Source organism: Aureococcus anophagefferens (assembly GCF_000186865.1).
Source record: "Aureococcus anophagefferens unplaced genomic scaffold AURANscaffold_8, whole genome shotgun sequence".
Taxonomy (NCBI): domain Eukaryota; class Pelagophyceae; order Pelagomonadales; family Pelagomonadaceae; genus Aureococcus; species Aureococcus anophagefferens.
The window spans coordinates 1,667,529-1,693,111 of record NW_008705568.1 but is presented as its reverse complement, the minus strand read 5'-3'; the positions used below and the strand labels follow the sequence as shown (position 1 = coordinate 1,693,111).

The 25,583-nt window shown below is 71.8% G+C and overlaps 9 protein-coding genes across 9 annotated transcripts; 5 read left to right on the top strand and 4 right to left on the bottom strand.

Annotated features, from left to right (window-relative positions):
• Nucleotides 1-1,353: 1,353 nt before the first annotated feature.
• On the bottom strand, nt 1,354-3,126 carry AURANDRAFT_64032 (hypothetical protein; the record flags this gene model as incomplete). The annotated part of the gene is made up of 1 exon (XM_009038384.1): nt 1,354-3,126. One exon carries the CDS (start codon nt 3,124-3,126, stop codon nt 1,354-1,356), a length of 1,773 nt encoding a protein of 590 aa, XP_009036632.1.
• A 324-nt stretch (nt 3,127-3,450) lies between these two features.
• Nucleotides 3,451-3,931, top strand: AURANDRAFT_9000 (hypothetical protein; the record flags this gene model as incomplete). Its single annotated transcript, XM_009038431.1, has 2 exons — nt 3,451-3,660; nt 3,872-3,931. Coding segments are annotated over 2 exons (270 nt in total), but the record flags the coding sequence as incomplete, so codon positions are not given.
• Nucleotides 3,932-4,051: 120 nt separating this feature from the next.
• Nucleotides 4,052-4,489, top strand: AURANDRAFT_6160 (hypothetical protein; the record flags this gene model as incomplete). Its single annotated transcript, XM_009038207.1, has 1 exon — nt 4,052-4,489. A coding segment is annotated over one exon (438 nt), but the record flags the coding sequence as incomplete, so codon positions are not given.
• A 126-nt stretch (nt 4,490-4,615) lies between these two features.
• Nucleotides 4,616-4,888, bottom strand: AURANDRAFT_8640 (hypothetical protein; the record flags this gene model as incomplete). Its single annotated transcript, XM_009038383.1, has 1 exon — nt 4,616-4,888. A coding segment is annotated over one exon (273 nt), but the record flags the coding sequence as incomplete, so codon positions are not given.
• Nucleotides 4,889-6,747: 1,859 nt separating this feature from the next.
• On the bottom strand, nt 6,748-8,851 carry AURANDRAFT_64030 (hypothetical protein; the record flags this gene model as incomplete). Its single annotated transcript, XM_009038382.1, has 3 exons — nt 6,748-6,776; nt 6,814-7,900; nt 8,030-8,851. 3 exons carry the CDS (start codon nt 8,849-8,851, stop codon nt 6,748-6,750), a joined length of 1,938 nt encoding a protein of 645 aa, XP_009036630.1.
• Nucleotides 8,852-8,974: 123 nt separating this feature from the next.
• Nucleotides 8,975-13,665, top strand: AURANDRAFT_71591 (hypothetical protein; the record flags this gene model as incomplete). The annotated part of the gene is made up of 5 exons (XM_009038432.1): nt 8,975-9,772; nt 9,970-10,210; nt 10,341-11,087; nt 11,218-12,284; nt 12,589-13,665. The coding sequence occupies 5 exons, from the start codon at nt 9,020-9,022 to the stop codon at nt 13,663-13,665; spliced, it is 3,885 nt and encodes a 1,294-aa protein (XP_009036680.1).
• A 743-nt stretch (nt 13,666-14,408) lies between these two features.
• Nucleotides 14,409-16,719, bottom strand: AURANDRAFT_64028 (hypothetical protein; the record flags this gene model as incomplete). The annotated part of the gene is made up of 2 exons (XM_009038381.1): nt 14,409-14,600; nt 15,385-16,719. The coding sequence occupies 2 exons, from the start codon at nt 16,717-16,719 to the stop codon at nt 14,409-14,411; spliced, it is 1,527 nt and encodes a 508-aa protein (XP_009036629.1).
• A 2,815-nt stretch (nt 16,720-19,534) lies between these two features.
• Nucleotides 19,535-20,687, top strand: MT4 (N6-adenine specific methyltransferase-like protein, HemK; the record flags this gene model as incomplete). Its single annotated transcript, XM_009038433.1, has 2 exons — nt 19,535-20,054; nt 20,101-20,687. 2 exons carry the CDS (start codon nt 19,535-19,537, stop codon nt 20,685-20,687), a joined length of 1,107 nt encoding a protein of 368 aa, XP_009036681.1.
• Nucleotides 20,688-22,815: 2,128 nt separating this feature from the next.
• On the top strand, nt 22,816-24,732 carry AAT (hypothetical protein; the record flags this gene model as incomplete). The annotated part of the gene is made up of 4 exons (XM_009038434.1): nt 22,816-22,825; nt 22,876-23,906; nt 24,117-24,251; nt 24,453-24,732. The coding sequence occupies 4 exons, from the start codon at nt 22,819-22,821 to the stop codon at nt 24,627-24,629; spliced, it is 1,350 nt and encodes a 449-aa protein (XP_009036682.1).
• Nucleotides 24,733-25,583: the final 851 nt, after the last annotated feature.

Genomic DNA, 25,583 nt, shown 5'->3' with positions numbered 1-25,583 from the left:
TGGAGCTCAACGAGACCGCGGCGCCGGCGGACCTGCTCGGCCGCGACGGCTACGTCGCCATCGTCCTCGCGCACCACAAGGACGTCGCGCGGCTCAAGGCCGGCGACGCGGCTCCGGCGGCCGACGCCGCGGCTCGCCCGCCGGGTCCTAACGACTAGGGTTGCTTCACTTTTAGACGGCCCCCTACTCCTCCGTGAGGTCGACGATGTCATCGTCGTCGTCGTCGTCGTCGTCGGCGTCCGTCGCCGGCTTCTTCGACGGGCCGCCCGCGTCGTCGTCGCGCTTGCGCTTGGCGGGCGCGGGCGCTCCGCCGCCGAGCCAGCGGCCCAGAAGCCCCCGGAGGCCGCCGAAGGCCGCCGCCCACCAGGACGGCTCCGGCGGCTCGTCCTCTTCGACGTCGACGCCCTTGGCCGCGAGCGCGCCGACGGTGCAGTAGTCGAAGACGAGCGTCGCCTTGGCCTCGCCGAACTTGTAGATGCGGGTCGCGCCCGAGCCCCGTGCGCGCGCGGGCTCGTACGTCGCCTCGCCCGCGCGGGAGACGGAGCCGGACTTGGCGAGCTTGGCGACGTGCTTGTTGACCGCGTCGTGGCCGGTGCCCGGCGGCCGGCGGCGGTCGTAGGCCGCCGCGTCCTCCTCGTGCGAGAAGACGGCCTCGCGGACGCAGACCCTGATCGTCGCGACGTCCGCGGCGTCCCTGAGCGCGACGGTTTCGCCGGAGCGCATCTGCCGCGGCATGGAGAAGAGGAACTGGCGGGTCCCGCGCCGCCCGCGCTCGTCGGTCACGCGGAAGCCGCGCATGACGGCGGCCCCGCGGCTCGGCACGAAGACGCTGCCGGCGCCGCGGCCGTCGACGACGACCGTCGCCCAGCAGGGAAATTCAGCGTCGTTCGAGACGCGGACCTCGTAGGGCGTCACGGGCCACTTCTGCGTGTAGGTCTCCCCGAACGGGTCGGACTCCTCGAAGTCCATGGGAAACGAGCTCGGGTCGTGGAGGCTGTACGCGACGAGGCAGCGACCAGGGAGTTTCGGCGGCGGCGTGTACTCCTTGAGTGGTTTCGAGCCCACGAGGATGTCGACGCCGAACTTGTCGACCTTCATCGTCGTTTGATGAAGTAAAGAGAAGCTCAGCACGAGCAAACGGTGGCTCGGCGGTGCCGATGAACGCGGTGGCGCAGGCACCGGAGAGGACTCGCGCGAGCGCTCTGCGGAGCACTCAAGTTGAAGCGACGTTGAATCACCGGCGCTCGCGCGGTGGTGGACGCAGGCGAGCCCGATCTCGACGGGGGTTGAGGCCGACGCGCCTCCGCGCACCACCCACCCCGCCCGCCGCCCCCGAAGACGACCACTGAGTCCTTAGTCGACGTAGTAGAGGCGCCGCTCCTTGAGGTCGCTGTCCTCGAAGTGGACGTCCTCCCGGGACTTCTGGCGGCTCGCGCCGCGGAAGGCCGCGTTCCGCACGACCTCCGTGACCTGGTCGCTCCCGGAGTCGCCCGGCACGTAGGGCGCGCGCCGCTCCTTGTCGAGGCTCTTGAGGCCGTGGAGCGTGCCCGCGAGCTGCATGTCGCGGCGGTACTGGTCGTCGCCGAGGCGGCTCACGGCCTCGTCGACGTCGCCCCGCGTCTCCGCGAGCGCGCAGAACGCGGCCGCGTCGTCCACCAGCTTGTACTGCGACATGCGGCTGAGGTAGCGCCGCACCTGCGCCGCGGTGAACTCCTCGACCAGACGCCGCAGCGCCTCCTCCCAGGCCTCCTTGAACGCCTTGCACGCGACGAGGTGCGCGTCGCGCGTCGCGTAGTCGCACCGCGCGCCGCAGGGGCACGTGTAGGTCCGCGTCGCCCTGCGCGCGGGCGTCGCGGCGACGCAGACGGCGTCCGCGCCCGCGGGGCGGTGGGCGTAGGACGGCGCGTCGAGGGTCACGGCGAGGTCGAGGCGCAGCGCGGCGACGGGGAGCAAGGGCCGGGCGAAGGGTTCGGCGAAGGGGTCCGCGCGGTGGAGCGCGTCGATCGTCGTCGCCGTGACGATCGGGTCGCCGTAGTCGAAGTCCGGCATGCGCCAGTTCTTGCGCACGGCCCGCTGCGGCGGCTCGGCGACGCGCGCGCTCTCCGCGGCGTCGAGCGTGGCGGCCAGCGTCGACACGACGGTCCGGACGAGCGACTTCTCCGTGTCCGTCGTCCTCAGAGCGCCGCCGTGGCCCGCGCCTTCGAAGCCCCCCGGGACGTCCTGGTCCGGCTTCGCCAGGGCCTGCTCCATCTCGTAGGTGTCGAGGTCCGGCGGGCCGGAGGTGAAGGTGCTCGACGACTGCGCGTCGTCTTCTATTTCGCCGGCGTCCAGCTTCTCGCGGAGCGCGCGCTCCGCGGCGTCCCGTTCGAAGATGGCGGCGACGGCGGCCTGGATGTCCGTCACGTAGGCGCTGAGGTCGTCGCGGGACGACGCGGCGAAGTCGCCGTCGTCCTCGGGGACCCTGGGCTCCGGCGGCGGCTTGCGCGGCGACGCCGGCGGGTTCTTCTTCTCCAGGTCCGCCCGGAGCCGCTTGCGCATCTTCTTCACGCGCTTCTCCTTCTTCTTCTGGCGCTTCTTGATCTCCCTGACCATCTCCTGGGGGTCGCGGATCGTCTTCTTCGAGTCGGAGCGCTCGAGGCGTTTGAGATTCCGTCGGCTCGGGCTCTCGGGCGGCCGCTCCGCGGGCACGAGGAACGTCGCGAGACCCCGGGTCGGCGACGGCGGCGGTTCCTCGTCCGGCGCGGGCGCCGCCTCGGGCGCGACGGCGTTGCCGAAGGCGTCGCGTTTTATTCGCGGCTCGAAGCCGCGCGCGACCGGTCGCGGCGCGGGCGCGGGCCCCGCGAGCTCGGGCAGCTTCACGGACTCCTTCTTCCGCCGCCGCCCGAAGAAGGTCGGCAGGCGTATGCTCGACTTGGCGCTCGAGGCGATGCTCGCCTCGTCCTCGTCGTCCTCGTCGTCCCAGCGCTTCCGCGCAAAAAAGGCCGGCGTGATCGTGCGGTAGGACCGCGCCGGGGCGTCCGGCGACTCGTAGCCCGGGGCCTCCTTCGTCGACCGCCGCGCGGCGGCGGACTCGTCGGCGCCGGGCTCCGGCTTCGACTCCTTCTTGGAGCCGAAGCGGCGCATCATCGTGCTGCCCTTTGCGCTGTCGGTTCAATGATGACTGCAACGAGCCAAGGGCTGGCCGAGCCGATGGGCCGCGATCGATCCCACAGCCCGCGGCGGCGGCGCAGCCGCTCGCGCTCCCCGCCGCGGCGGTCGTCGTCGCCGGTGCGCCGCCGCGACCGGTCGTCGTCGCGGTCGCCGTCGCCGCGGCGCCGGAGCCGGAGCCGGTCGCCGTCGCCGCGGCGCCGGAGCCGGAGCCCGGTTCGCGGCTCCTGGCGCGGCGCCCGCGAGCCCGGCGGCGCGCCCGCGCGGCCGCCGCCGCGGCGGCCGCCGCCCGCGCCCGGCTGCCGCCTCTTCGTCGGGAACTTGTCGTTCGAGACCGACGGCGCCGCGCTCGAGAGCTACTTCTCCAAGTGGGGCCCCGTCGTCGACTGCTTCCTGCCCCAGGACCGGGACAAGGGCGGCTCCCGCGGCTTCGGCTTCGTGACCTTCCGCGACGCGGGCGACGCGAGGGCCGCCGTCGCCGAGGCCGACGGCGCGGAGCTCGACGGCCGGACCGTCCGCGTCTGTGCGGAATTCAAATCTTCAACCCGACTTCAATGTGCGCATATGCGACAGTTTCGACGCAAGCTCTTCGGCTGTGCTTCGAGAACTCGACGAGAGCAATCGATTCGTCCAAAAATCAGCCGAATCGACTTCGATTTGATCGAGCTAGAGAATTCTCAAGTTTGGTCAGGACCACCCAAACCAGTGGTTGAATTCCACACAGGTCCGCGTGAACGAGGCCGAGCACAAGGGCGGCCCCGGCGGCGGCATGCCCCGCGGCGGCGCGTTCTCGGCGCCGCCGGCGCGCGACAAGTGGGGCACGCGGGCCGAGGACGATCTCGACGCGGAGAAACTCGCCGCGGAGACCGCGGACGCCGACGCGCTTAAACCCGACTTCGGCCTCTCGGGCGCGCTCGCCAAGGACGAGACCACGGGCAACATCTACCGGGGCCACGTGCTCAAGTGGTCCGAGCCCGACGACGCGCGCCAGCCCACGTCGCGCTGGCGCGTCTACGAGTTCAAGAACGGCCAAGAGGAGAAGGTCATGCACATCCACCGCCAGTCCGCGTACCTCGTCGGCCGCGTCAAGGAGATCGCCGACATCCTGACCATGCACCCGTCCTGCAGCGGCCAGCACGCCGTCATCCAGTTCCGGCTGAAGGTCTCCGTGGATCCGACCACGAACGTCGAGAGCCGCGCGGTGCTGCCCTACGTCCTCGACCTCGAGAGCACGAACGGCACGACGCTCAACGGCGAGCGCATCGCGCCGGCGCGCTACGTCGAGCTCCGCGAGAAGGACATGCTCCAGTTCGGCCACTCGACGCGGGAGTACGTCCTCATTAAGGCGCCCGGGAAGTAGTAGCGCGCCCCGGCTCCGCGCCGCCGCCGGGCGCGCGTCCGAGGTCCGGCGCGCCGGAGGGCGCGCGGCGGCCTCCCGCCGTCCCGTCCGGCGCCGCCGCGCCTACTGGACTTCGAGGCACTCGAGCGTGAAGTTGAGCGTACCGCCCGGCGGGATGCCCCACGCGGGGAAGCCGTTCGCGCCGTAGCCCTCGTCCGCGGGGATGACGAGCTCGCGGACCTCGCCGACGGTCATGCCGAGGCAGCCCTGGTCCCAGCCCTTGATGACGCCGCCGACGCCGGCCTGGTAGGAGAAGGGCTGCTGGCCGGGGTCCTTGGTGCTCCAGAACTTCTTGCCCGTCTCCTTGACGACGCCCGTCGCGTGGACCGTCGCGTTCGAGCCCTTGGCGATGGCCTTGCCGCCGTTGCCGGCCTTCTTGATCTCGAAGGTCGTGCCCTTGCAGTTGGGGGCGGGTTGGGCCATGGCGTACAATAGGCCGGCGGATGCGCTGCTGCTCGTCGACTCGCGCGCGGCGAAGCGGCGGCGAGGTCCAATGTTGCCCGGCACCTTGGGCTTCGCCGGCAGCCCACACGAGTGGAGCACGATAGAGAAGTCGTCTCGGCCACCGCCGCAGCCCCCCGGACGCGGGCGCCGGCCTCGGTACCATGAGCGCCCTCGAGCAGGCCATCGACGAGTCCGCGACGGTCACCGTGCGCTGGAAGGACCGGGAGTTCGAGGTCGAGGCGTCGGGCATGGACGACGAGGAGGAGCTCGTCATCGCCGTGAGCAACAAGATCCACCTCGCGCCGGAGCACCTCCGGCTCACCTGGGCCGTCGACGGCGCCTGCGTCGCGACGGCCATCGACGACGCGCCGGAGGTCGAGTCCGAGAGCGACGACGAATTGCTGGAGCCCGTCGGGATCCGCGAGCTCCCCCGGGACCCCGCCGCGGAGCCCGCCAAGGCCCGGGACCACTCGCTGACGAACTACGACAAGTACGGCACCATGTACGTCGAGGCGGAGAAGGACCTGGACCCCGACTTTAAGGAGGAAAAGCCCAGGGCAGCACAAGAGAGCGACATTCCCAACTTCACAGGCTCCTCTCTCGGCCGTTTTCCGCTCGTTTCGGCTGATTTTTGGACGAGCGATCATCTCTCGGAACGGTCTCGAAGCGTGGATGCTTTTTCCGGAACGCGCGCGCGCGGAACACTCACGTTGAAGCGACGTTGCATCTCTCTTGTGCTGCCCAGGAGAAGCCCAAGTTCGCGAAGCGCGCCGCGACGGCGCTGCTCAAGAAGTTCGCCGAGTCCAAGGCCATGCGCGAGGAGGGCAACCGCTGCGCGAAGCGCGGCGACTTCTCCAAGGCCTGCGACAAGTACGAGCGGGCCATGGAGCTCGCCAAGTTCTCCATGGACTGGAACAACACGGAGGTCCAGGAGGGCCGGAAGTACTACATCCCCGCCGTCGTCAACAAGGCCTACTGCCACCTCATGCTCGCGCCCAAGTGGGGCGAGACCCAGTACGAGAAGTGCATCGAGAAGTGCGACGAGGCCATCCGCCTCGGCCAGGCCGCCAAGGCCCACGTCATGCGCGAGTGCGACGAGCAGGACCAGATCCACTGGCTCCGCGAGTTCGGGGCCTCCGTCGTCAAGGCCTACCTGCGCAAGGGCATGGCCCACCACGCGCGGCGCGACTACGTCCAGGCGCACCGCGCCCTCGACACGTGCATCCACTGCGACTTCGACCAGGGCCTCAACATGATCGCCAAGGAGACGGGCGTCGCCAAGGAGGCCTACAAGGAGCGCAAGAAGCTCCTCGTGACCCAGTCCAAGTACCCGCCCCGCGAGAAGAAGCGCAAGAAGCGCGTCGTGTCCTAAAGAAGGCCTACGCGAGGGCGCAGCCGCGGGCGTCGCCGTCCTCCGGGTGGCGGTGGAGGTAGACGACGAGCGCGGCGACGTTGTCCGCCGCCCGGCCGTCCAGCGCGGCCCCGACGAGGGCCTTGGGGCCGAAGTGGGGCTCGGGCGCCGTGTCGCGCAGCACCCGCGCGACGGCGTCGTCGCCTAACACGTCGAAGAGGCCGTCCGTGCCGAGCGCGAGCGTCGCGTCGCGCGGCCCGAGCCGCACGGGCCCGGCGACGTCCGGCGACCTGTGTGGAATTCAAATCTTCAACCCGACTTCAATGTGGGCGTACGCGACAGTTTCGACGCAACGCCTTCGGCCGTGCTTCGAGAACTCGACGAGAGCAATCGATTCGTCCAAAAATCAGCCGAATCGACTTCGAATTGATCGAGCTGGAGAATTTCAAAGTTTGGTCAGGACCACCCAAACCAGCGGTTGAATTCCACACAGCCGGCGACGCGACGACGCCGCAGTACTCGCCCGCGTCGCCGAGGGCCCGGGACACGGCGAGGCCGCCGGGGCCGCGCGTGCGCCCCACGCGGACCTTGCCGTCCCTCGTCTCGAGGAGGCGCCCGCCCGCCTTGGCGACGCGCGCGGCCTCGCGCCCCGCGGGCGCGTGGTCCTCCGTCAAGCGCGCGACGCCGCCGGCGAAGGGGCCCGCCAACGCGTCGGGCGCCGGGCCGTGCGCCCGGGACCAGGTCCAGCCCTCGTCGCCGTCGCGGTCCAACACGGCCCGGCAGTCGCCGACGTGGGCCACAAAGAGGTCGTCGCCCAACAACAAAGCGAGGACGACGCACGCGCCGCCGGCCAACGCGCCGCAGCGGGCCTCGCAGGCGTGGAAGGCGTCGACGAGCGCGGCCCGGACGTCGCCGTCGCCGCCCGTCGTCGCCGCCAGGGAGCGCGCCACGAGCGTCGGCAACGAATCGACGGCGAGGCGCGCGACGGCGGCGCCGCCGTGGCCGTCCGAGACGACGTAGCAGCCCGCGTGCGGGCCGTAGTCCAGGCCGCCGGCCGCGTCCTCCATGGCGTCCCGGGGGCCCCGATGGGCCTCCCAGGCCCAGCCGCGCCGCGGCGGCCGGCGCCGGCGCCGCCGGCCCATCGCGTCGACGGCGTCTCGCTCCGCGTCCGTCAGAGGACCTAGAGCTTCCTCGACGGCCGGCGGTTCCGCGGCCGCCGCGTCGCAGGTCCAGAGCGGCTCGTCGGCGTCCGCCGCGAGCGCGCCGCGTCCTTTCACTGAAACCCCTCGCTCGAAGATGGCGTCCCCGGCGAAGCACGCCGCGAGCCTTTCCGCGAAGGCCGCCGCGCGCGGCCGCGCCGCCGGCGCGTCGGCCCAGCTTTCCCTCACCAAGTCGCAAAATTCCAGACCACCGAAACTCGCGTCGACGAGCGCGGGCCGCAGGCCCTCGCTGGCGACGGCGCGGCAGAGCGCCGTCGTCGAGTACTTGACCTCGACGACGGTCTGTAATTGCGCGTCCGTGCGCGTCACGTCCGTGAACGGCACGACCGTCGTCCCCGCCTGGGCAGCACAAGGTGATTCAACGTCGCTTCAACGTGAGTGTTCCGCGCGCGCGCGTTCCGGAAAAAAAGCATCCACGCGTCGAGGCCGTTCCGAGAGATGATCGCTCGTCCAAAAATCAGCCGAAACGAGTGGAAAACGGCCGAGATAGGAGCCTTTGAAGTTGGGAATTTCGCTCTCTTTTGCTGCCCTGGTCCCCGCCTCGTTCGCGGAGACGGCCAACGCGTAGACGTCCGCCGCGGCCGTCGACGCGGAGCGCATGGGGTCCGCGAGGGCGCCGTGGAGCACGACGCCGTCGTACGCGCGGATCTGCTCGGGGGCGACGTACTGCGGGGTGCCCTCGAAGATCCGCCGCGGCTTCGACGCGGGCCCGCCGCCGCCCGCGGCCTCCGCCGCCGGGTCGCCGGCGAAGAAGCTCAGTTCAAAGTCCGCGAGGCGGCCGACGCCGTCGTCGCCGACGAGGACGTTCGCGGGCTTGACGTCGCGCAGCACGACGCCCGAAGCGTGCGCGGCCGCGACGCCGCGCGCGGCGTCGAACGCGAGGAGCGCGCGCCAGGCTCTGGAGGGCGTCACGCACCCCCGGTCGCCGGCCGGGGACCAGTCGTGGGTGGCCCCGCCGTGGAGGAGCACGTCGAGCGACCGGAACCGTCCGCAGAACGGCAGCACTACGGCCATGACCGGCGCGTCGACGACCGTCGCGAGCGGCCGCAAAACAAAGGGCGACGCGTCGGCGAGCGCCCAGGCCGCGCGCCGCTCCGCCGCGAAGCGGCGGCTCGCCGCGTCGCGGTGCCGGTTGGCCGTCGCGCCGCGGAAGCGCTTGACCACGGCGACGCCGCCGGCGCAGCGGCAGAGGGACACGCGGCTCCGCGCGCCGTCGACGAGCACGAGCGAGCCGTCGTCGATGACTGCCGACGACGGCCAGACGACTTCCGTTGGTGCGGGTTCGGTCATGGCTGCTCGCAGCTCCGCGTACAGGTCATCCCATCTCAGCAAGGCCCTCGGCCTGTGGCAAAGCAACGTCGGTTTCTTACCACATCGGTTTCTTACCACATCCAGCCCCTGGCTTGCGTGACGCTGGGGCTTCCCGATTAGACGCCGCGCACCGCGCACCGCGCCCTGATGACCATGCGTCGCAGCGTGTCCCAGAAGCTCATGAGCGCCCCGGCCGTGGCGCCCGGCGAGCGGCTCTGGGTCCCGAGGGACGGCGCCTGGGTGAGGGGCGAGGTCCTGGCCCAGGCGAACACGCTGGTGACGCTCGAGCTCGAGGACGGCGCGGAGCACGAGCTGGACCTCGGCTTCGGCGAGCTCCACCGCGCCAACGGCCCCGGCGGCGGCGTCGGCGGCTCCTACGACGACGCGACGGCCATGCGCCACCTCAACGAGCCCGAGCTGCTCCACACGCTCCGCGCGCGCTACCTCGCGGACGAGGCCTACACGCGCGTCGGCACGGTGCTCGTCGCCGTCAACCCGCTCAAGGCCATCCCCCAGCCGCGCATGCGGGCCTACGCCGACGCGGCCTTCGGGTCCGGGGCGCCGCACCCCTACGACCTCGCGGAGCTGTGCTTCCAGCGCCTGAAATCGGGCGCGCCCCAGGCGCTCGTCGTCGCCGGCGAGAGCGGCGCGGGCAAGACGGAGACGTCGAAGATCGTCTTGGCCTACCTCGCCTGGCGCGGCGGCGGCGACGACGCGGGCGCGTCGCTCTCGGAGGCGCTCGACGCGGTCGCGCCCGCGCTGGAGGCCTTTGGGAACGCCGCGACGTCGCGGAACCCGAACTCGAGCCGCTTCGGCAAGTTCCTGAAGCTGTACTTCGACGGCGACGGCCGGCTCCGGGGCGGCGGCCTCGAGACCTACCTCCTCGAGGTCGCGCGCGTCGTCCGGCAGGCGCCGGGCCGGGCGGGAAAAGCGCGCGACGTGCCCGACTTCTCTCTCGGCCGCTTTCCACTCGTTTCGGCTGATTCTTGGACGAGCGACCATGTCTCGGAGCGTCCTCGAAGCGCGGATGTTTTTTCCTGGATTGCGCGCTCGAAAAACGCTCACGTTGAAGCGACGTTGCATCACCCCGTTCCCAGGCGCCCGGCGAGTCGAACTACCACGCCCTTTATACGCTCCGGCGGCTCAAGGGCATGACGCCCCTCGGCGAGTGCCGCGTGCTGCCCGGGGGCTTCGCCTACAGCGACAAGGCGCCGCGGGACAAGGCCGTGAACGCGGCGCTGGAATTGCTCATCCAGGGCGACGCGCTGTGCCGAATTCAACCACTGGTTTGGGTGGTCCTGACCAAACTTCAGAACTCTCTAGCTCGGTCACATCGACGTCGATTCGGCTGATTTTTGGACGCATCGATTGCTCTCGTCGAGTTCTCGAAGCACGACAGAAGACCTCGCTTCGAAACGGTCGCATATGCGCACATTGAAGTCGGGTTGAATATTTGGTTTCCACACAGGCGACGCGTCCGCGGTGTGGCGCGTCTGCGCGGCCGTCGTCCATCTCGGCGACGTCCTGGTGTTCGGCGAGGACCGGGGCCAGATCGACCAGCACCCCGGGTGCCCCTTTGAATTGTTTGCACGGAACCTGGGCTTCGACGCGCACTTTGGCGACGAGGTCGCGCGGTCTCTGGCGGAGACGGTCGTGCGGACGCGCGGCGAGTCGTTCTGCCGGGCGTTGACCCCGGCGCAGACGCAGCTCGCCGTCCAGGCGCTGGCGCGCCACCTCTACGGGCGGCTCTTCGACGCCCTCGTCGCGGCCTGCGACGAGCGGCTCCGCCGCGACGCCGCGGGCGGCAACCCGGTGGGAGTCCTCGACGTCTTCGGCTTCGAGGCCTTCGAGGTCAACGGCTTCGAGACGTTATTGATCAACTACGCCAACGAGGCGCTCCAGCAGCACTTCTGCGACGCCGTCTTCGCCGCGGAGCTGCGCCTCTTCGAGGCCGAGGGTTTGGAGCGGCCCGACGTGCCCGCGCCGCCGGACTCGGGCGCCACTCTGGAGTTCCTCGTCGCGGCGCGGCCCCCGGGCGTCCTGCGCCTCCTCGACGCGGCCTGCGCCACGGCCACGGGCGACGGCGCCAAGGACGACGCGAAGTTCCTCGCGTCCGTGCACCGGGATTTGGCGCGCCACCCGCTGTGCCGAATTCAACCACTGGTTTGGGTGGTCCTGACCAAACTTCAGAACTCTCTATCTCGATCAAATCGACGTCGATTCGGCTGATTTTTGGACGAATCGATTGCTCTCATTGAGTTCTCGAAGCACAACCGAAGAGTATGGCGCAACTCGTCCGACTACACTCACATTGAAGTCGGGTTGGAGATTTGATTTCCACACAGGCCACCCGGGCGCCGCGCGGACGCACCCGAAGGATTTGCGCCGGCGCTTCACCGTGCGCCACTACGCCGCGCACGTCGCCTACGACGTCTGCGGCGGGCCGGGCGCCTGGACGAAGGGCAACGTCGACGGCGTCGACGCCGACTTCCTCGACCTGGCGAAGGAGGGCGCACAACTGCCCTTCGCGAAGGCGCTCCTGCTCCCGCCTCCGAAAACGTCCCGCAAGAAGCCGACGGTCGCGTCGACGTTCGTCAAGTCCATGCAGGCGCTCCACGCGACCCTCAAAGCCTGCGACTGCGGCTTCATCCGCTGCGTCAAGCCCGCGCCGTCGATGCGCGCGGGCGACTTCGACGCCGCGGCCGCGTGTTGCCAGCTCCGCGCGCTGGGCCTGCTCGCGGCCTGCGAGGTGCTCAAGGTCGGGCTGCCGACGCGCGTCCCCTACGGCGACGTCGTGGCGAAGCTGCCGGGCGACGCCGCGGCCTTGTTCGCGGGCCGCCCGAGGGAGACGCTGGTCGCGTGCGCGCTGGTCGCGTTCGAAGTCGACGCCGCGAGCTACTTTTTAGGCGCCACCAAGATCTTCTTCCCCGCGTCGGCCCTCGCGGATGTGCAGCGCGTCTTAGATTTTGACGCGTCGGACCCGGCCGCGGCGCGCGGCGTCGCCGAACGGTTGGAGCGCGCGCGCGCGGCCGCGGACGGCGCGCGGACCCTCGCGGACGGCGCCGCCGCGAGCCGCGACGCGGCGTCCGAGGCCGCCGGCGCCGTGCGCGACTTGTTGCAGCGCTCGTCGAAGAAGACGGCCCTCACGGCCGCGGCGCTCAAGCGGCTGAGGGACTCCGCGGAGCGCCGCGCGGCGGACGCCGCGCAATGGGCCGCGCGCCGCGCGGCCGTCGACGCGGCTTCTGTGACGGCCGCGAGGGACGCCGTCGTCGCCGCGGCGGCGGAGGCGGCGCCGCTGCTGAAGCGCGGCGAGGCCGCGCGCGTCAGAGCGTGGGACGCGCTCCCGGCGCTCGAGGCGCTCGCGACGCGCGCGGCGGCCGAGGCCGCGGCCGCGGCGACGCGCGCGGCGCGGGTCCAGATCGCCGCGGCGACCAAGGCCGCGGCCGCCGCCGGCGCCGCCGGCGGCGGAGGCCGCCGCGCCGCCCGCCGCGCTGCCCCCGGCGCCGCCGCCGCCGACCGGCGCCGCGCCGGCGCTGGGCCTCCCGGACTCGGGGCTCCCGGACGCGGGCCTCCCGGACGCGGGACTCCCGGATTCGGGCCTCCCCGCCGCCGCAGCGTCGTCGTCGTCGTCGCGGCCGACGACCATGCGCCGGCGGACCGTCCGCGTGTCGGGCCTCCCGCCGACGGCGTCCGCGGCGCCGACGACGTCGCGGCAGGTCACGGAGGAGTGCTCCCTCGTCGTCCCCGCGCCGCCGCGGGGCTGGGAGAGCCACTTCGACGAGCACTACGGCCTCTTCTACTACTTCAACACCGTCTCGGGCGAGACGCAGTGGGAGCCGCCCGCGGCGCCCGCGCGGTCGTCCCAGCGCTCGTCGCGGACCCCGCGGGGCCGGGCGCCGTCGTCGGACTCGCGCGTCTCCGGGCGCTTCGGCGCCGACGAGCTCGCGCGGCTCGCGGCGACGCGGCGCGACGGCTACCTCATGAAGCAGGGCCGCTACACGTCGCGGTGGAAGCCGCGCTGGTTCGTCCTCGAGGACTCCGTGCTCGAGTACTACGACAAGCGGTCCCAGAGCGACGGCGGCAGCGGCGCGCGGCGCCGCGCGGGCGGCGAGAAAAAGGTCATGCGCCTCGACGGCGGCTCCGTGTGCTCCTTCACGGACACGGAGAACTGCTTCTGCGTCGAGACGGGCGGCCAGCGCTGGTTCCTCGTCGCGCCCGACGAGGCGGACCTCGCGGCCTGGATCGCGGCGCTGAACGCCCAGATCGCCGCCGCGGACGACGGCGCGGGGCCCGCCGCGCCCGCGCCCGAGGCCGCGCGCGCCTCGGACGCGGCGGTCTACCGCGTCGCGGGCGCCGCGCCCCTGCCCCTGCGGGCCCGCGCGGCGCGCGACGCGCCGCTCACGGGCGCGCGGCTCAAGCCCGGGGACCTCTTCCTCGCGAGCCGCTTCGTCCGCGCGGGCGGCGACACGTTCGTCCGCGCGGACGGCGGGTGGACGGCCGCGGAGGGGCTCGAGCCCGTCCGGGGGACCTGGCGGGGGGACCGGGCCCACTACCACCTCTTCCGCGGCGCGCTCCCCGTCCAGCTCCGCAAAGGCCCGACCTTCGACGCGGCCGCGGCCGACGAGAGCGCCATCGCGGGCGAGCGGCTCCCCGTCGACGGCGCGTTCGCGCACGAAGACGACCCGGCGGCGGGCCACGACTCGGGGGCGACCTTCCTCAAGGTCGCCGACGGCCGCGGCTGGGTGCCCCTCGTCGACCCGAACACGAAGCGCTTCCTCTTCGAGGAGGAGTAGATCTCTAAGACGCAGATGACCCTCCTTGTTCGCCTTGGCGGATTTGTGGGCGCCCGCCGGTGATTCTAGCGCTCTGGTTACAAACCTCCATAATAATTCTCATTGAAGAAGCTCTCCCTCTCTAGAGGTCTGACATGGAGCCCAGCAGCCCCTGAGAGCGCGACGCTGCGGCACGATGGCCGCCGCCGACACGCTGGTTGCGCGCGCGCTCGACGGCGACGACGGGTCGACGTGGCACGAGGGCGCGACGACGAAGGACCGGATCGAGATGAACCTCTGGCTCCTGCGCACGCTCGCCGCCTTCGCGCGCGGCGGCGGCGCGCTGCCCTGCGCGGCGGCGCCGCGCGTCGCGCCGGCGAAGACGGCGCGCTTCGTCCAGGTCGTCTACGTCGTCGGCGTCGAGGGCGTCGGGCACCACGGGCTCACGCCCGTGCTCGGCAGGGCAGGACAAGAGAGCGACATGCCCACCTTCCAAGGCTCATATCTCGGCCGTTTTCCACTCGTTTCGGCTGATTTTTGGACGAGCGAACATCCCTCGGAACGGTCTCGAAGCGTGGATGCTTTTTCCGGAACGCGCGCGCGCGGCACGCTCACGTTGAAGCGACGTTGAATCTCTCTTGTCCTGCCCAGGTGCTCGGCTACGCGTTCGTCCGAAGGTACGGCTGGCGCGACACGTACCTCTGGTGGCGCGGCCTCCGCGACGTCTTCCTGCCCGACTCCGTCGTCAGCGACGGCACGTCGCTCTACAAATCGCCGTGCGACGCGACGGAGACGCCCGCGGCGCGGCTCGCGCGGCGCCGCGCGGCCGTCGCGGCGCTGCTCGCGCCGCTCGCGGCGCGCGGCCGGCCCTGCGTCGTCTTCGAGTTCGCGTCCTTCCCCTGGGGCACGGCCGAGGGCCGCGCGGGCGCGTCCACGCGCTTCGCGAGCGCCGCCGCCTGTGTGGATTCCAACCACTGGTTTGGGGGGTCCCCACCAAACTTCAGAACTCTCTATCTCAATCAAATCGAAGTCGATTCGGCTGATTTTTGGACGAATCGATTGCTCTCGTCGAGTTCTCGAAGCACAGCAGAAAGCCTCGCGTCGAAACGGTCGCATACGCGCACATTGAAGTCGGGTTGAAGATTTGATTTCGACACAGGCCGCCGCGGACCGCGACGAGCCGCACCCGGGCGACTCCGTGAATTTGGACGACTGGCACGCGGCCTTCGCGACGCTCGACTTCGTCGAGGCGAAGTATCTCGTCCTCCGGCGCGACCCCGTGCGCGCGGCCTGGAGCCACCGCGAGTGGGACGGGAGCTTCGGGCGCCACGCGGAGAGCAACGCGGCGCTCGCGCGCTACGTCTGCGACTTCCTCCGGGAGCCGCGGCTCTGCGACGCGTGCGCGCGGCGGCCGCTGTCGCCGCTCTGCGACGCCTGCGCCGCGCCGGCCAAGGACTGGCGCTGGCTCGACTACGAGGATTTGGTCGCGGCGCACTACTCCGGCGACGCGACGGGGTTGGTGGGGCGCCTCGCGGCCTTCGCGCGCGTCGACGCGGCGGACCTCGAGGACGCGCTCACGTGCTTCGCGCCGTCGTCGAAGACGCCCGACGTCGCGCCGCGGCTCGCGGCGACGGTGGACCTGGCCGCGCGGACCGCGGAGGCGCCGTCGCCCTACGCGCCGGAGCGCCACGTCTAAGAGGCGCGGAGCTCATAGGCGCGGTCGAGCGTCGCGGCGCCGACGGGCGCGGCGCGCGGCGCGGCGGGCCCGGGGAGCGTCCAGGGCAGCGCCAGGACGCCGCCGACGTAGGCCTCGAGCATGCCGAAGCCGGTGGCCGAGTTCCGGACGAGCGCGCGCCACGTCGCGTTCGACGGCGGCGCCAGGGACCGGTCCACGACGTGCGGCGGCGCCGTCCAGGCGCCGTTTCTCGTAAGCCCCAGCGCGAAGGACCCGTTTGCGAGGACCACGACGGCGGCGTCGCCGCCGCCGCCCGCGAGGCCGACGGCGAAGCCGCCGCCGGCGCCCAGCGTGCCCTCGAGCCAGAGGCCCCGGTCCAGGTCCGCGTCGGCGACGCGCGCGAGCTCTTCGCCGCGGAGGTTGTCGTTGCCCTCGAACCACGTCGCCCGGAGGCCGCCGTCGGCGCCGAGCGTCGCCCGCTTCACGAGGCCCAGGTACACGGGGCACTCCAACCCCCCGTCGCCGGAGCAGTCGGGCCCCGTCATCTGGTGGTGCGTCGCCAACAGCGGGCCGCCCGTCACGTCGGAGCCCCAGATCCGCGGGAACCGCGCGCCGAGCGCTTGGCCGAGGAACGACGGGTTCAGCGCCGCGGCCGCGAAGGGCCCCGCGGGCGCGTCGCTCCAGAACGCGCGGCCCGCGTCGAAGAGCATGACGACGCGCCCCCCCGCGCGCGCGACGCCGCCGACCTCGCCCTTGATCTCGGGCCCCGGCGTCGGCCGCGCGGCCCAGGTGACGCCGTCCTTCGAGTACCCGAAGCCCGCGCCGCAGGAGTCGCAGCCGCCGTCCCGCGGCGACGCCGTCCAATACCCATAAACCCCGCCGTCGCCGTCGCGGAGCGCGGCGACGCAGTCCCAGCGGCCGCCGATTTCGTAGCCCTCGCCGTAGGGGAAGGCGCCGGCCGGCGTCGTCGTCCAGGGCCCGCGCGGCGTCGGCGCCGTCGCGAAGAAGAGCGACTGGCACCAGGTCGGGTCGCCCGTCGGCCCGCCGCCGGGGTCGCCCGCGCAGCCGTAGCCCTCCTGCGAGTAGCTGAGGACGAACGCGTCGCCGGTTCGCCAGACGGACCCGGAGCCCAGCCACTTGGCGCCGGGGGCCTTGGCCACGGCGACGCCGGCGTCGGACCAGGTTGCGCCGTCGTCGGACGTTATCGTCATCACCCTATCCCAGGCCGGCTTCGCGCCCGACCCCGACGCGTTCGCCGGCTTCGCGAGGTAGTAGGCCGTAAACGCGCCGTCGTCGACGTAGAGCCACGCGTCGTACATGCTGATGTTCCGCGGCGGCGTGTAGACGAGGGCGTCGATGGAGGCCAGGGCGACGGCGAGGCGTACGTAGTGGGCCGCCATGCTGGGCGAGCTACGGCATCGCGCGCGAGAACATCGGGCTGCCCCAAATGTTCAATGAAAGATGTTTCCTTTTTGTTGGAAGGCGCCGACTATTTTTTCGCCGTCTGGCGGCCGCGTGGACGCGCGCCAGATCGCCGCCATGCTCCGGGCCCTGGTGGGGTCGCTGCTCCTCTGGAGAGGGTGGTGCCAGCCCGGCTCGAGCAGCATGCATCCCATCGACTTCGACGGCGACGGCGACATCGACATCGTCAAGAGCAGCCCCATCGGCCTCATCTGGCTCGAGAACCACGGCAACGACGCCGAGTGGGAGACGCACGTCATCTCGCTGAACCAGAACATCAAGGACGCCGTCATCGAGCACAAGAAGGCGCGCAAGTTCACGGAGCTCATGGAGGGCAAGGGCGCGTTCGCGCAGGATTTCGTCGAGACCTTCGCGGAGGAGGAGGAGGAGGATGAGGTCGTCCTCTCCGTCGACGGCTCCGTCGCCATCGGCGGCGACGACGACATCGACGGCGACGACGCGCCCACGCCGTCGCCGAAGCTCTACGCGGAGCTCCACTCGGAGCTCTAGCGCCGCCGCGTCCCGTTCGCCTCGTCCCCTCGCGCTTTCCCCGTCCCTTTCGGCTCGGCTCCACATCGTGCTCCGGCGGAGGGAGTCCTCGCGCACCCTCGCGGCGCCGGGGCGGCCGCGCGGGTCCCGCCCGGCGGCCCGCGCGGCGGCCCCGCGACGCGCCGGGGCCGCGACCTGTGAGCCGCGTAAGCGGCCGTCTTCTGTAGTCACTCCTCTTCTTCGACGGTCGTCGTGGTCTTCTCGTCGGCGACGGTGGGTGCCGTCGCGCATCCAGGTCCACCGGTGCGAGCGCGAGCGCCCACAAATCCGCGCACAAGCCTCACACAATTAGCGCGCTTCAATTTATAGAAACTTGAAGCGTATAATTAAAATTAAGCGAACACATCGCATCCAAACACGAGCCAAAGAAGGCCGGTCACGGCATGGTCGTGCGGCGAGTCGTGCCCTGGCTGGCGTTGATAGCCACGGCCGTCGCGCCGGGCATCGACGGCCGCGCCGCGGACATCGCGGAGCTCATCGACATCTGCGTCAGTCGCCAGAAGAGTGGCACCAGCAGCCGGGAAGGCCACACCTTCGAAGGAATCCTTTCGCGCCTCGGCGCGCGGCGGCGCGGCGCGGCGCTCGCGAGCCGCTCCTGCCGGTGCGTCGCCCCCCCCGCGCGCGCGCGACCGCTCGGGGCGCGCCCGGAACCCAGAGCCCGCAGGTGGGCCGCGGCGGAGGACCTGGACGTCGCCGTCGCGGACGCGACGTTCGGCGCCGAGTGGCGGCGCACGCGGGCGCGCCTCGCCGTGCCGGACGAGTGCCTCGCCGTGGGCCGCATGCTCGCGCGGGGCGACGCCGCCTGCGCGCCGCGGTGGCGGAACCTGGAAGTTTCGCTGCCGCGCGCGCTCGACGCGGTCTACGCGGACGGCGACGTCGCCGTGCATCTGAGCCCGCGGGGCGACCTGCGCCTGGCGACGCGCATCGCCGCGCCGCCGCGCTCGCCGAAGGTGCGCTGAGGCGCCGCGAAGCGCGCAAGAACCCCCCCCCTCCCCCCTGTTGTTTGTGGCGCCGCGATCGCTCGGGAGCCCGCTCCCTAAGGTCGCTCTGCGCCTAGACCTTCATGCGGGGCCCGCCCTCCTGGCGCGGGTCGCGGGGGTCGATCTCGGCGAGGTCGCGGTCGTACTTCTTGAAGGCCTCGAGGTTCGCCGTCCACTTGAGCTCCGCGTCGAAGACGCCGTCCGGGTCGACGGACTTGAGGCAGAACCAGGCCCGGTTGCAGCCCTTGCAGACGCACTTCCACTTGGTCCGCTCGACGCCGCGCTCCTTGCACGTGTGGCGGCCGCGGTGCTCCGACGAGTCGCCGCCGTAGTCGTCGGCGAGCACCTCCTTGCCCGAGATCGCGAAGACGCCGAGGAGCTGCTCGGGCTCCTTGGTCTGGTCGAAGCGGTGGCAGCGCGCGCAGAGCGAGAAGGTCGTCGTCGCGGCGACGGGCACGCCGTCGATCTTGGGCCCGTGCTTCCGCGAGAAGTCCTCGTCCGCGCTGGGCTTCGGCCGCCGGCGGCAGGCCGTCTTGTGCGTGAGCCAGGCCTCGCGCTGGCAGTTTTCGCCGCAATAGCGCGCGGTCCAGCAGCGGCCGCAGCGCTTCTCCGCGCCGTTCTTCCCGCAGTGGTCGCAGACGTTGAGCTCCGCGCCGAAACCGCCGCCGGGCGACGCCGGGCTCCGGGGGCTCTCCGGGGCGTTGCGGACCGCCGAAGCCGCCGGGCTCCCGTGCGGCGGGGGCGGCGGCCGCGCGGCCGCGGACCGCGGCGTGAGGCCCCGGAGGTCCATGGCGCCGAGGCCCGCGCCGCCCGCCGCGAGGTCGTCGCCGCCGTAGATGCCCTCGCGGGCCCCGGGCGGCAGGCCCGGGCTCCCCAGGGCGCCGGGCGTCGGCGCGCGCGCGCCCCGCGGCGGCGCCGACGGCGGCCGCTGGTCGCGCAGGTCGACGATGGGCACGTCGAAGCAGTGCGTCGCCTCCTTCGGGTCCGTCGCCGTGCCCGCGTCGACGCGGGGCGCACCGTCCACGGCGGGCGCCGTCGACGTCGACGCCTCGACCATGGCGGGGCGCTGCGGCAGAGAGGCGCTGCGACGCGCAAGCGAGCAACCGGCGGGGCTGCCCCAACTTGTGACAAAGTCGTTGCCTTCATCTTGACGCCGAGGTTGATGCCGCTTCAAGCTTGGCAGGGAGAGCATGGCGAGCGCGTCGCGCCGCTGAGTGCACATATAATGGCAGCACAACTGGACGCGTCCGACGCCGCGCTCGACGGCTTCGTGCCGTCGCTGGACCACGCGTCGTTCGCCGACTGGGACGCGGTCTACGAGCCGGCGGAGGACACCTTCCTCCTCCTCGACGCCCTCTTTGCCGAGCGGTCGTCCCTGCGGGCCCTGGGCGACGCGACCGTCGTCGAGGTCGGGCCCGGCAGCGGCGTCGTGTCGGCCTACGTCGCCGCGCTGCTCGCGGCGCAGGCGCCGCGCGTGGTCTGCGTCGACGTCAATCCTCGGGCCTGCGCGCTGTCCGCGCGGACCGCGGCGGCGAACGGCGCGCGCGTCGACGTCGTCCGCGGCGACCTCGCGACGCGCGTACGGCGGCGTCCCTCGGCGGCGCGGAAGGCATCACGCGGCGCCCGCAGGTGCCTCGCGCGCGGCTCCGTCGACGTCCTCGTATTCAACCCGCCGTACGTGCCGACGCCGCGGGCCGAGGTCGGCGGCGCGGGCATCGAGGCGAGCTGGGCCGGCGGCGACCGCGGTGCGTGCGGAAGTCGCCGCGCGCCATTTCGACCGCCGCGCCGCAGGCCGCGAGGTCCTCGACCGCCTCCTGCCGGACGTGACCCGCGCGCTCTCGCCGCGGGGCCGCTTCTACGTCGTCGTCGTCGAGGAGAACGACCCGGACGACATCGCGCGCATCCTCGCCGCGGACGGCCTCGAGCGGACCACGGTCGCCACGAAGCGCGCGCGTCCGCGGGCCCGCGCCGCGAGGGGCGCCGCGCAGGCAATGACGGGGCCGCCCGCGCAGGCAACGAGCTCCTGTCGATCCTGCGGTTCGCGCGGCCCGGCTCGTAAGCGCGCGGGTGCGCATCCGGAAGGGCGCTGCGGGCGCGCGCGGCGAGCTGTGGCCGAAGCGTGTGGCAGAGGCTTATGTGAGAGAGCTTGGCAATCGCTTGTCTCCGCAACCAGCGTAGCGGGCGCGATATGCGGCGCGGCCCGGCGAAGGACGTCGAGGGCCAGACCGCCGCCGACGACGACGACAGCCAGGAGAAGAGCGACAAGAGCGAGAGCGCCTGCTTCCAGGTCGCCGTCGTCGCCTTCCTCGTCGTCATGGTCGGCGCCGCGCTCTACGTGTCCCAGTCCGAGCCCCAGAGCCAGCAGCACGCGTGGCTGAGCACGGACGGCGTGCTCCGCAAGGGCGCGCACGACGCGGCGGTCGCGGCCGCGGAGGAGGCGCGGCGCGCCGCGGCCGCGGACCGCGAGCGCGAGCGGAGGGACGCGGACGCGCGGTACCTCGCGCGGCCCCTGCAGCAGGTGCCCGGCCTGCCCGCGGGGCCGGAGGCGGCCGCCGCCGAGCCGCCGTCGACGAAGACGCGCGTGGCCTGCGCGACGACCGCGGGCCCCGTCGTCGTCGACGTCTTTCCCGAGTGGGCGCCGGTCGGCGCGCGCCGGTTCCTCGACATGGTCGAGGGCGGCTTCTTCTCGTCGCGCGTGGGCCTGTTCCGGTCCGTCAAGGGCTTCCTCTGCCAGACGGGCGTCGCGGGCGACGTGGCCGTGTCCAAGGCGTGGCGCGCGAAGGGCCGCGTGCAAGACGACCCGCAGTGGCTCGACCTGAAGCAGCCGCGGCCCATGAAGCGGGGCTACCTCGCCTTCGCGGGGTCCGGCCCGGACTCGCGGACGACCGAGTTCTTCTTCACCTACCGCGACACGGGCCTCGGCCGGTCGCCCTGGGAGGTGCCCTTCGGGAAGGTCGTCGGCGCGGCGAGCTACGCGGCGCTGGACCGCTTCTACTCCGGCTACGGCGACATGGCCGCCTTCGGCGGCCACGCGCCGGAGAGCGGCAAGATCCGCAACCGGGGCGCGGCCTACCTCGACGCCGAATTCCCCCTCCTCGACTTCATCACGCGCTGCGACGTCCTGCCGCCCCTCGACGTCGAATAAGCGGCGGCAACTTGGTTCCCCCCGCGGGCTTCTCGGGCTCCTCTCACCGGCGGGCGCCAGTCGGGCGCACGCGGGCGCACGGCCCCTTCAATAACTTAGTCAACTTGAAGTTCAACTTGGCCGTTTCTAAATACAGCACTGAAGTAATACAGCGTTGGGAGAGCTCGACGGAACGCGATGGCGCGCATGGGCGCGATGGCGGCCATGTCCTTCGACGAGATGAAGGGTGCGTGCGCGCCGCCGGTCGCCCATCGCGCGAGGCGCGACCGCAGGTGCGATGGACCGCGAGGACGCGGCCTTTGGCGCCCCGCGCCTCGAGGCCGGCGGCCGCGCGGCGGCGCTCGGCGGGCCCCGGCGCGGCGGCGGGGGCCGCGCGGGCCGCGGCGACGTCCACCGCGAGGAGCGCGTGCACCGCGCGGAGCGGTCCGGCGGCGACGACTACGACGAGCTGCTGCGCTTGGACGAGGACGTGCCCAAACGGGGCCTGAGCCTCGCGGCGATCCGCGCGCTGCCCCGGCGCGCCGTGCGGCCCGGCGAGCGCGTCGAGGACCTCATCACGCGGTCCCTCGTCGCGCCGGGCGCCGTCGTCTACGACCTGCCCTGCGGCCACTGCTTCGAGAAGCCGGCGCTGCTCACGTGGTTCCGGGACCACCGGACCTGCCCCGTCTGCCGCCACGAGGTCGAGGCGTAACCTTGCTCTCTCCTTGCGTGGCCTTGGCCCCGGCTATGGCCCTGGTCCTCGCGGCGACGTGGCTTACAGGCGGTCGTTGCCCAGGGGGTTCTGCGCGCCGGGCGAGAGGCCCTCGCGGAACTCGCCGAGGCCCCGGCGGTCCGCGCGCATCTTGAAGCCGGCGAAGAGGATGACGGCGACGAAGACGACGATGCAGAGGATGGTCACGAAGGCGATCATGCCGCCGCTCATCCCGTCGTCGTCGTCGTCGGAGCCGCCGCCGCCGCCGCCGCCGGCCGCCGTCGGCGCGTCGGTGGAGGTCGCGGTGCTCGGGGCCGGAGACGTGGTGCTCGGGGCCGGAGACAGGCTCGGGCTCGGCGTGGTCGACGAGGACGACGGCGCCGTCGTCGCGGTCGGCGCCGTCGCGTTGGCCGCCGCCACGGACGGCGCGGGCGTCGCGGTGGGCGCCGTCGCGTTGCTGGCGGCGGTGGGGGAGAGGGTCGGATCCTGACCAATGGCCAAGCCCACCACGAGGGCCGCGAGCAACCGCGCGAAGATCGACACCATCGCGCAGCAAAAGACTTCTCGAATGTCGCGTGGGCCCGGGCAGCGATGCCGCATCTGGGCAGCATCATCTTGGGTTTGCGTTGCACCTGAACTTGACAATTCTGCCACAGTGTTCTCAAGCAACACAATGTTGGGTGCGTCGCCGGAGCCCGCAAACAACGCGTCCCACCCCCGACCCCCGCAGGCCTCAAGTCGCTGTCGTCGCGCGCGCTGTCGTCGCGCGCCCGGTCCCTCTCCACGGGGGGCAAGAACGTCGTCATCGTCGACGGCGTGCGCATCCCCTTCGCGCTGTCGCAGACCATCTACCAGGACGTCATGGCCGTGGACCTCGCGAAGATGTCGCTCACGGGGCTCATGCAGAAGACGGGCCTCGACGCGTCCCTCGTGGACTACGTCCTCTACGGCACCGTCATCCAGGAGAGCCGCACGTCGAACATCGCCCGCGAGGCGGCCATGCACGCGGGCTACCCGATCGACGTGCCCGCCCACACGGTCACCCTGGCCTGCGTGAGCTCCAACGCCGCCATCTGCCAGGGCGCCGAGAAGATCCTCGCGGGCCAGGCCGACGTCGTCGTCGCGGGCGGCTGCGAGACGTTCTCCGACGTGCCGATCCGCTACAGCCGCCCCGTGCGCAAGCGGCTCCTCGGCGCGGCCAAGGCCCTGAAGAAGGGGCCCGCGGGCGCCCTGGGCCTCTTGAAGGGCCTCAAGCTCAAGGACCTGGCGCCGGAGGCGCCGAGCATCTCCAACTTCACGACGGGAGAAGTGATGGGCCACAGCTCGGACCGCCTCGCGGCCAAGTTCGGCATCTCGCGCAAGGACCAGGACGACTACACGCTCATGAGCCACACGCGGGCCCAGCAGGCCCACGACGACGGCCTCTACGCCGAGGAGCTCGTGCCGGGCGTGCAGGGCGCGGACCTCTCGGAGAACGGCATCAAGGCCGGCTCGACGCCGGAGAAGCTGGCCAAGCTCAAGCCCGCCTTCATCAAGAACGAGACGGGCACGCACACGGCGGCGAACTCGTCCTTCCTCACGGACGGCGCGGCCGCGACGCTCGTCATGTCCGAGGAGAAGGCGCTCGCGCTGGGCTTCAAGCCCAAGGCCTACCTGCGCCACTGGACCTTCGCCGCCGTCGACCCCTTCGAGGAGCTGTTGCTGGGCCCGACCTACGCCGTCTCCAAGGTGCTCAACGACGCGAAGCTCGACCTCAAGGACGTCGGCGCCCGCGCCGAAATCGACCGCCGGTCGGGTTCTTCCGGCCAAACTTCAAACCTCTCGAGCTCGGTCGAATCGACGTCGATGCGGCCGGCTTTTGGACGAATCGATCGCGCTCGTCGAGTGCTCGACGCACGGCGGAACGCCTCGCGTCGACACCGTCGCAGTCGCTTACGTCGACGTCGGGTCGAAGATTCGATGCCGGCCCAGGTCGGCGTCGTCGAGATGCACGAGGCCTTCGCGGGCCAGGTCCTGTCCAACTTCGCGGCCATGAACAGCGACAAGTTCGCCGCGGACTTCCTCCCGAACCGCACGCAGAAGCTCGGCGAGATGGACTTCGCCAAGGTCAACACAATGGGCGGGAAAAGAGTGCGAAATTCCCAACTTCAAAGGCTCCTCTCTCGGCCGTTTTCCACTCGTTTCGGCTGATTTTTGGACGAGCGATCATCTCTTGGAACGGCCTCGAAGCGTGGATGATTTTTCCGGAACGCGCGCGCGCGGAACACTCACGTTGAAGCGAACTTGAATCACTCTTGTCCTGCCCAGGTCAACACGCAGGGCGGCAGCCTGAGCCTCGGCCACCCCTTCGGCGCGACGGGCAGCCGCATCGTCACGACCGCGTCGAACCGCCTCCAGCGCTCCGGCGAGCAGTTCGCCCTCGTCGCCGCCTGCGCCGACGGCGGCATCGGCCACTCCTGCCTCCTCGAGCGCTACCCGAACTGAGCGAGGCCCGCGGCCGCCGCGGCCCGCCGCGCCGCGCGCGCGCCCCCGACGCCGCGACGTCCCCGCCGCGGCCTCTGCGATTCTTAATGCCCCCCTCTTCGTGCGAGTCTATGGGGGATCGCGAAGCAAGTCGCGAAGCAAGTCGCGAAGCGACGCGCGGCCTCGTCGCCGCGCCGCAAATAAGTCGGCCGCCGAGCGCACCTCAGGGGCCAAGCCAATTTCACGACGCACGAGCAACAGATTGGGCGCGCGCCGGCGCCCCATACCCGCGCCGCCCCCAACGCCGCCCCCGGCTCCTCGCGCGACCTACCCCCGACCCCTCCGGCGCGCCTGGCGACGCGCCCAGGACCCCCCGACCGACGCCCTCGACCGAAGGCGCCGCCGAACTCGCCCAAGAGGCTCTCGACCTCTCGGAACGCGCCGGCGACGCGCCAGACGCCGGGGGGAACGCGCAGAGACCCTCCGACCCCCCCCCCCCCCGGCCGCGCACCGCCCGACCCCCGCCCCCGCCAGGCCGCGGACCATGCGCGCGCCCCTCGCGAACTTCGGCGTCCTTCTCTCGTTGATCGTCGCCGGCGGCGCGTCTCGCGCGCTCGCCGTCAAGTGCTCGGAGATCACGAACCGCAAGGTGTGCAAGAGCGCCGCCTACAAGAGCACGTGCTCCTGGAGCAAGGGCAAGAAGAAGTGCAAGGGCAAGCGGAAGGCGTGCGGCTCGCTCGCGAAGAAGAACTGCCGCAAGTCCAAGTACCACAACTTCTGCCAGTGGAGCTTCGCGACGGAGGCCTGCCGCAAGGTCAAGTGCGAGGAGATCGACGCGAAGCGGGACTGCAAGTCGAAGCGCGTGGCCGGCAAGAGGGGCTGCGAGTGGAAGGACGACGCGTGCGCCGCCGGCTCCGACTCGGAGGACGCGCCGGCGGATTCCGGCGCGTTCGAAGAAGACTCGGATTCCGGTGA